The following is a 9,157-nucleotide window of genomic DNA, read 5'->3' as shown; positions in this document are numbered from 1 at the left end:
ATAAAAACTAATTTAATCCAAAAGAAATCAATGCATTATTTATGACATGTTAGTAGTAGTGATTGGTTTAGAAAAATACTAAACTATTTTCTCTTTTATCTTTTCATTTATGGAACAGACTATTTTCACTTTGAAGATTACTATTTGGATTGATTAAAAAGGAAAAGACAGAAGTCTTATGTTAATTATAATTTATTACATCATTCAAAAAGGCAATTGGGGATTTAGGAGAAACAAACATGAAAATATGAAATTGATGATGAAGTGAGCGAGGGCATTGTCCTAAGAAACGCCCTGCAATTTTCCCCGAGAAAATGCCAAAATTTTCTCATCGACCCAGAAAAAGCTAACCCAAAAAAGTAAAAGGGAGTTTCAAAGCCAAAACCCAATTACCCAAAAAAAAAAAAATCAAAATCCACATTGTGTTTGTGTGTATTTATTTCATGTTATCATTATCAAACATTAATTCTCTTCATGAATATCACAATTTCATCATATCATCCTACTTTTTGAGCCTCTCAAACCTTCGATTAGATCTCCCCCAAAAATTAAATAAAAAAGTAAAAAATCTTTACTTTGTAGCTCCACAAACAAATATTCTATAGCATTCGTTTCCTTCGGAGAAATTCATGTTTCCTTCAGATATGGCTTCGAGATCAAAAGTTTGAAACTTGTTACCATCTTCTTCTTCTTCTTCTTCGTTGATTCGAAGCTTAAATTTGGTTACTTTCATCTGGTCGGCGAATCTTCAAGGTTGCCAATGGCAATGAATTTCTACAGAGGCCGGTCTCTTTCTCGAGTTCCGAACACGTGGATCTCTCGCATTGTCTCTCCACAATCCATGTCCGAGATCTATCTAACCTAGGTTAGGGTTTTCCTATTTGGCGATTGATTCTCAAAATCAGACAAAAGACAAATGGCTTCGGTGTTATTATGATCTCGGCCTCGTCCTTTTACCTTTCCCCTTTCTCAGGGCTCGCCTGAATTCAAGTCTGTATTTATCACCGTCGCAATGTTGAAGCAAATCCTCAGCAAGCTTCCCCGGAAATCGTCGAAGCCCGAGTCGGCCGGGAAATCGTCGGAGTCGCCTCGGTCGAGTACGCCTCGCTCGCAATCAAACTCCCGGGCCGGCTCATCGGGCTCGGGCCTCGAAAACTCAAAGCCCAATAACGGAAATTCAGGCCTAGGCCCAAACCGGTCCAACTCGGCGAAGAAGATGTCCTCGGCGGTTTTCCCGGCGAGCATGGTCGCCGGAATCGAGCCTCTAGTCCCGTTCAAGGACGTCCCGGCCGCGGAGAAGATGAACCTCTTCATCAGCAAGGTCAGTCTCTGCTGCGTGACCTTCGATTTCGCAAACCCTAACAAGAACACGGTCGAGAAAGACGTGAAGAGACAGACTCTGGTGGAGCTCGTCGATTTCGTGGCCTCTCGGCCCATGAAATTCACCGAGCCGGCGATCCTAGCAATGTGCAGAATGTGCGCCGTGAATCTCTTCCGAGACCTCCCTCCGAGCTACCGCTCCGGCGCCGGCGGAGAGAACAGCAACAACGACGACGACGAGCCCATGTTCGACCCGGCATGGCCTCACTTACAGCTCGTCTACGAGCTGTTGCTGAAATTCGTAACGTCCTCGTGCCTCGACGCCAAGATTGCCAAAAAGTACATCGACCACTCGTTCATCCTCAGACTCCTCGACCTCTTCGACTCCGACGATCCCCGGGAGCGGGACTGCCTCAAGACGATCCTCCACAGGGTCTACGGGAAGTTCATGGTCCACAGGCCGTTCGTGAGGAAGTCGCTCAACAACATGTTCTACAGATTCGTGTTCGAGACCGAGAGGCACAACGGGATCGCGGAGCTGTTGGAGATCTACGGGAGTATTATCAGCGGGTTCGCTCTGCCGCTGAAGGAGGAGCACAAGATATTCCTGAGGAGGGTCTTGATTCCGCTTCACAAGCCGAGGTCTCTGGCGCTGTATTTTCAGCAGCTGACTTATTGCCTCTCGCAGTTCATGGAGAAAGAGCCGAGGCTGGTGAGCGTGGTCATAAACGGGGTTCTGAGGTCGTGGCCGGTCACGAATTGCCAGAAGGAGGTTATGCTCTTGGGCGAGATCGAGGAGATTCTCGAGTCCGCAACGATGCCCGAGTTTCAGAAGATTATGGTCCCCTTGTGTTGGCGCATCGGTAGCTGCATCAACAGCTTGCACTTTCAGGTTAGTTTTTGGTTTCTTCTCTCAAAAGATTATAACTTTCCGTTTACTTTCTGGTTTTCGCTAACTCTCAACGTGCTCAGTTGGTATTTGGGAGTTCCCGTTTTAAACCTGGAAAATGCAGGGATGGTATAACGAAAATCCCGATTATTTTCTTTGTTTTGTCTATAGAATGCATACAAACGGAGAGAGTGTGAGAGAAATGTAACCTAAACTAAGAGCTTTTTGTTCTTGTTTTAGTTTATTGTGGGGTTAAACGGAAAACCTAGGTACTACACCCTAGTTAAATTTTCTTTCGATAGAAAGGAACGAGTAACATCAAAATCTATGGTAATTTTTTTTTTCTTTTTTTTTTTTTATGTGTGTGTGTGTGTGATTATGTTTTCCCACGTGTGCTTCTTCTTCCTTCATTTTCCGTTAGCGAAAATCCGAGCTTCAACCCAAGGCATAAGTCACCCTTTTGAGCTGATTTTTTTGGGTGGCATTTTCAGGTGGCTGAGAGGGCATTGTTCCTATGGAACAACGACCATATCGTGAACTTGATTGCGCACAATCGGCAAGAGCTGTTGCCGATCCTGATTCCGGTGTTGGAGAAGAACGCTGAGACGCATTGGAACCCGGCGGTTCTGAACCTGACGCTGAACGTGAGAAAGATGTTCATCGAGATGGACGACGAGCTCTTCGCGGCCTGTCACGCCCAACACAAGGAGGAAGAAGCCGCCACGAAGCTTGCCACCGAGAAACGCAAACAGGCGTGGGACCGCCTCGAGGACTCCGCCGCCGGCCTTCAGCCCATTCTCGGCAACGCCGTCCTCGTCGCCACGCCTTCAATATCCTGTTAAATATTTGTTTAGACACCCTCTTCGGAACTAATTAATTAATTTCCATCAAAATATAAATTAATCCTTATCTTTGTAGTAGCAATGTCAATCTACCCTTTTTTTTTTTTTTTTTTTTTTTTTGTGTTCCCTTTCTGTTTAGGGCAGTGGAAAAAAAAAGTAGGAAGTGAAAATTGGCTGTTGTTGGGGATGACATTTGTTTTTTTTTTTTTTGCTTTTGTTTTTGTTCTTCCTCGTTATGTATTTATTCCATGTATGACAGCCTTGTTGTAAGCTGTATGCTGTAACTTTGTTTTGACCTTTTGTATTCTCTTCCTTTGCCTCAGAAAAGGGCTATGCCATGAATTTTTAACTACCTTCTCTGCTGCTCGTTGTAAGCCTTTAGCCAAAGTTTTACAATAACTTCCCAAGAAATAGAAATTGATTGTGTACCACTTTCACTAGGCACAAACCTGAGTTAAAGCTTCTGTCTGGTGAGAAGGAAAGTAAAATAGTGAATGAAATGGAAAGTAAGTTGATGGATTGTCATTGTCTTAAATGTTTGGTCGGAGGAAAAGATAAAAAGAAGGATGGGTGTGTTGAATTTAGTAAAAATACCATTCATAGCTCTAATTATTTTTTTTTTCTTTTATAACTGCAAAGGATTTCATCTTAGCACTAACAGACTTCAAAACTAGAGCAGTAAAAAAAAGAATATCAAACCAATATCGCTATCGAAGAGGTTCGATCTGAGAGAAGCTTGATTGATCACCTATTTCGTTGAGAGGCCTCTCCAAGAAAGCAACAAGAGAGGAAAGAACCATCGCATCGCTGTGCTTACCAATGGCATTGAGAAACGCTACTCAATCCACAGCCCCTCTCGTTGCCCTTTGAAAGGATCAATACGGTCAAAGCTTTCCGGTAAAGTTTCAACTCCCGACAAGTAACCAACGCGTGCAAGCAAAGTCTCCGAACACTTCACACACCGCTCACAGCCCACGTCTCTCATAATGTGGTTTGCATATTGGTTTAAAACTTTAGTTTCATTTACTCGAGGAAACCGAGCAATTACTTGAGATATCTAACCTCTTACCATAAAACGAGGGCTTGCTTGGTAAACCAACACTTCTTAGGTATCTTGCGACTTTATTTCATTGCTATTTAGATTGATTGTAATACCGTTATTAATGATTATTATGAATGTAGTAGTGGGACATAACTAATGTTTGTCTGCAGGATGTAACGACGGCTCGTATATCCTTATATAATCGGAGTAAAATGGAAAAACAAGGTCCAGGTTTGCTAACGGTTCACAAAACGTGGTTAACAATCAAAATGTAGCAAATAATCATGGAAAATTTGTTACATAAATAATGGGTTCTACTTCGATTATAAGTTGGGCCAGTCTAACGGAAGCAGCTAAGAGTTGTAGACTTAAAAAAAAAAAAATCTGCAAGCCGAAATAGGACAGATGAGAGTCGGAGTGGCCGGAAGTAGAGGAGCTCTGTTACAACTCGAGATTCAATCTTTGTCAATCTTTCACTGATGTTAGCCTCATATCCTTACAAAAGGATTATTTTTGGAGATTGATTATTAGCTGCTTTTTCTCATTAATTTAAGGTCTCTTAAATAGACCAAAGATTACAGCTAATGGGCTTGACCCAAAATCATAAACCTAGTTACATAAGTAAACTCTAATTATTTAATCTAAATTCGGAATAATAAAAGGCATAATATAAAAACATAATTGCAAAATATAAAACTCTAGTTCCATAATTGAAAACCCCTAATTTTCCTAGATTATAACCTTAGATACTAAATACATAACATTACTCCCCTCTTCCTCTTTGAGCTTGTCTTCAAGCTCAAACTCCGGGATGCCTTCTTGACTAGTAGCTCGTTGACACCCTCGTTCCGTTGTGCCAGGACCCCAACTCAAATGAGAGATTGTTGTAACCCCTGTGCGCCGGCCGTCAACAGAAAAGTGGCTTGTCGCCCTTTGGATTCTTTAACACTTAAAAAAGTGGCCAAACTCCGGCGCCGGCCGCTGCGGCTTATCCTCGGTCGATGATTCCCCATCGGTATGTGACGCCCATCCCTCTGTCGTCTTCTCCGATGTTCTACTTTTTCCAGCCATCGCCGCCTCTTCTGTCACCGCTAATATCGAAGCCCTACTCCATGTCCCTGAAAATTACATCGTCAGGGTTGCCATCGGATTTCTCTGCGTCTAACCCTACCTTCGAGGTCTCGCCTTCGGTCCTCTTTACACGTCTTTCTATCGACGTCGGCTTTGTCGATAACGTGGTCACCACTGCGACGGTCAAAGCCTCAAACTTCTGCTGCAGTGCGTCCTACCTCTCAGTCCGTTGTGTCGTTAATCCCATAATCTTGGTCATGAAATCTTCCGTCATATCTCCCATCTCGAGCGGCTTTGATACCAAACTTGAGCATCTTTAATGGTTTGTAGCTTAACAATTGTGAGGACTTGCTAGCAATTAGCAAAATTTGTAAGCTAGTTGCTTACCATTATTTTGCATTTTACCTATTAGCTTAACTAAGCTACCTTGCTTAACTAAGCTAGTAGCTTAGCAAATTAAATGGGTCAATTTTTTATTTTATTTTATTTAATAAGTGAGAATTGAATAGAAAATAATAATAAAATATTAATTATTGACATGTGGGATAAAGTTAAGCTAGGAGAGTGATTTAACTTACCAATAGAGAACAAATTTGCTTAAATTAGTTGTAGCTTAAATTGCTTATGTGGCAAGTTAAGCAAATATGGTATTTGCTTACCATTAAAGATGCTCTTATAACTCGAGATTCGATCTCGAAACGGGAATTTGCCAATATTTCATCGACCTTAGCCTCCTTTTTTTAGAAAAACTAAATTTTTGGTGATTGATTATTGGCTGCTTTTCTCATGAATTTAGGGTCTCTTAAATAGACCAAAAGGTTACAGCCTAATGAGCTTGGCCCAAGACCATAAACATAGTATTGAATATTGATTAATTTAAATTCCATTTGATAAAAAGACATACTTTTAACAAACTTAATTGCATAATATAAAACCCTAATTTCATAATTGAAAATTTCTAATTTCTCTAAATAATAATTCTAGATACTACAAGTCACCGCCGTGTAAGTCGATTGCCACCTATGCTCCGTCATGAAAGACGACGATGTCGTCACTGCAAAACGACGACAACAATGAGGCATGTTGTGGTTTTATAATCCTAAACTTATGGGTGTGTTTGATACAGAATCATGTTAATCAAATTCTAAAGTATTTTTGGATTATCTTGTTTGGTATGAGTTAATGGTAAAACAAATTTCTGTTGCGATTTTTACGCGCGCAAGTGCACGTGTCGCTCAAGTAATATAGTAATTTAAGTACGAGTGTCGATCCCACGAGGAACAAGCTTAATTAATCAAAAAAATTAACTAGCACGAATCAAACTAAAAGGAAAGATGGAAAGATGTCACAAATTATTGACAAGTTTTAAAGCAATTAAATAACAAAATAATCAAATAAAAGTTGTAAGCAGAAAGAGATGCTAAGGACCAAGGCTTCACGGGTTTATTCAACGGTTTGGATATACGAATTTGACGCACAATCAATAAACAACTCACTACTCTTTGCTAACCATACTCACAGAATAATATTGCTAAATCTCTCTCGAGCATCTAACAACCTATGTCAAAATTAGGAAAATCTTCTCTCGATCTCAATCCCTAACAACAACATGCATTAATATCAAGAGCATTCACACGATTCTATGGCAACCTAACTATCTCTAGCCTAGGCATGCAACATTGTAATTCAAACCAAATCGCTAACAACCTAATCTTTCTCAAGCATCAAGTTGAAGTATAAAATCATGAACAAGGTAGCTAATCTCGATCAAGCATTAAAAACGGATTTGAATTAAGCAAAGTAGTAGAGAATGGAAATTGAACTTCAATATATTAAATCATATCCATAATCGCATCCTAAACCCGCTACGCCATAGTCCTTAATGGAATTAGTTCATGGCGTAGCGAGAAAACAAAAATAAAATAAAAGAAAAAAAAGAAGAAGAAACCATAATTGAAAATTAAAATACGGGAGTTCAAGAGTAAAAGAGAAGAAGAAAACTGTAATTGGCGCGAATTGATGAAGAACGGCTCTCCTCTTTCTCTCTATCTCTCCCAAACACTCAGAAAAACAATGAAAAAGTGCCAAAAGTTCTAAACAAGAGGTTGAGAAGTGAATTTATAGGCTTAGGTCGAAATTAGGGTGTTTCCTCTAATTTTCGGAGTAGACTGGTAACAAAACTTGATCCGACGGCCCAGATTGCTCCAGAAAACGCGTTTCCTCTTTTGGATTCGCGCACCTCGCGGCGCGAGGTAGTTCTTCTCGGGAGGTCGCGTTCCGCGCTTGACGCTCGGGGATTTTCGACGCTGAAATTCTTCGACCTCGCGGCGCGCGGTCTGGGGGTCGCGGCGCGAGGTAAACATTTCCACACCCTCGCGGAACGCGCCAGCTGCTCGGAGATGGCTCGGGATGCTTTCCAAACCTCGCGGAACGCGCTAGGAGGGTCGCGGCGCGAGGTCTGGAGTCTTCTTGACTCCTTCTTCGTTCTTGACTCGTTTTTTATCCCGAATGCCTCGATTTGTACAGATTTGCCCAGAGTATCATAGAAATCCCATTTTTGACCTGAAAACCTTCAAAACGCACGAAAAACCTCAAAACTACTCAAGAACAAGCTCGGATTTAGTTGGGATATTAGGAGTTTTCTACGTACGACACGCACCTATCAATTTCCAAAAATGTGATAACTTAAGTAATGACATTACTTTAAAACAATGTAATCTTAATACCACAAAAAAAGTGGCTTTCGAACTTGGTAATCTTTTAATTACTTTTTAAATTTAGGTTTAATATATTAAAATTCTCTTGCATTGCGATCAGATTGCCACTTACGTGCATACCCTCTTGCATAAGGTTTTTTTTTATTATTCCAACCAAAAAAATTATTAGAGTATTCCGTAGCAATACACATACACGCATTCATTAGGAAAATAGCTAACTCAAACGTTTGACATTGCTAAATAGCCAACATTTGGTAGATTTTAGGCAAATAGCTACTTTCATATATTTACAAACGTAAATCTTAAGTAAATAGGAACTGCCATATATTAAGTCACGTCATCATTTATATCTATTTACCTAAAATTTACGAACCGTTGACTATTTAGCAATATCAAAAGTTCAAATTGGCTATTTTTTTTGTTAAAAATAACTATTGTTGTGTATTGTTGCTGTTCATAATTAAGTACAGAAGTTTCAGGGGAAATTGACATTGATATCATCATTGTTGCGCCACTATATTACAATCTAACTAAAAAACAAATATTGACACATCTTTTAATAATGGGAAATGATTTTTAACACGACTCATGATTCACACGATTACCCACAAAAGTAATAAACACCAAAAAAATTCATCCACGTGTCACACATTGTGTGGAACGTGAGAAATCGGGCCCGTGACAAATAGCAGCACTCTTTAATAATATACTAATGTAAAGATTGCTATACCCCTTACTAGTATACTAATGTAAAGATTGCTATACCCCTTAGTAAAATCAGTCAGGAAATTCAAGATTTCATGGCTGGTCTGTCAAGAAAATTAACACACAAGCATAGTTATTATGTGCAATATAACTAAAAAGCTCAATAATACATCGAATGTTAACATCTCCAGCACTCCTTTTTTATAACAACACATATAGGATTTCATTATATATTTAGGCAGGGTGGCCCAACCCTTTGGCCATTTAAGCCATGGACTAAGGTCTCAAATTTTTAATGAAAAAATAGACCGAAAAAAGACCCAAATTAAAAATAAAAAATAAAAAAAGCTTCAAAAAAAAATTATTATGTATAAGACCCAATATTTTTATAATATATTTTACATGTTTTTGAAATAAATGCCTTAAATTTTAGGTCAGGCCCAATAGTACCTTGGGCCGACCCTGAGGAACATGTTTTTTTTTGTTTTTGTTTTTTTTTATATATATAGAAAAAGAGATGTGATTGAAATTGCTCATAGATTTAAAATAGTGAATGAAATGGAAAATAAAT

At 39.6% G+C, this 9,157-nt stretch overlaps 1 protein-coding gene across 1 annotated transcript; it reads left to right on the top strand.

The window, feature by feature from the left end:
- The first annotated feature begins 231 nt into the window (after positions 1 to 231).
- LOC149391375 (Protein phosphatase 2A regulatory B subunit family protein) lies at positions 232 to 3,408 on the top strand. The gene is made up of 2 exons (XM_089618490.1): positions 232 to 2,212; positions 2,701 to 3,408. The coding sequence occupies exons 1-2, from the start codon at positions 1,013 to 1,015 to the stop codon at positions 3,049 to 3,051; spliced, it is 1,551 nt and encodes a 516-aa protein (XP_089474616.1). The 5' UTR covers positions 232 to 1,012; the 3' UTR covers positions 3,052 to 3,408.
- The last annotated feature ends 5,749 nt before the right edge of the window (positions 3,409 to 9,157 follow it).

This window comes from Urtica dioica, chromosome 7, assembly GCF_054948205.1.
Source record: "Urtica dioica subsp. dioica isolate 48M chromosome 7, U.dioica_male_clone48M_v1_H2, whole genome shotgun sequence".
Classification (NCBI taxonomy): domain Eukaryota; kingdom Viridiplantae; phylum Streptophyta; class Magnoliopsida; order Rosales; family Urticaceae; genus Urtica; species Urtica dioica.
Note: the sequence above shows the minus strand (reverse complement) of the source record. Positions and strands in the feature narration are given on the sequence as shown.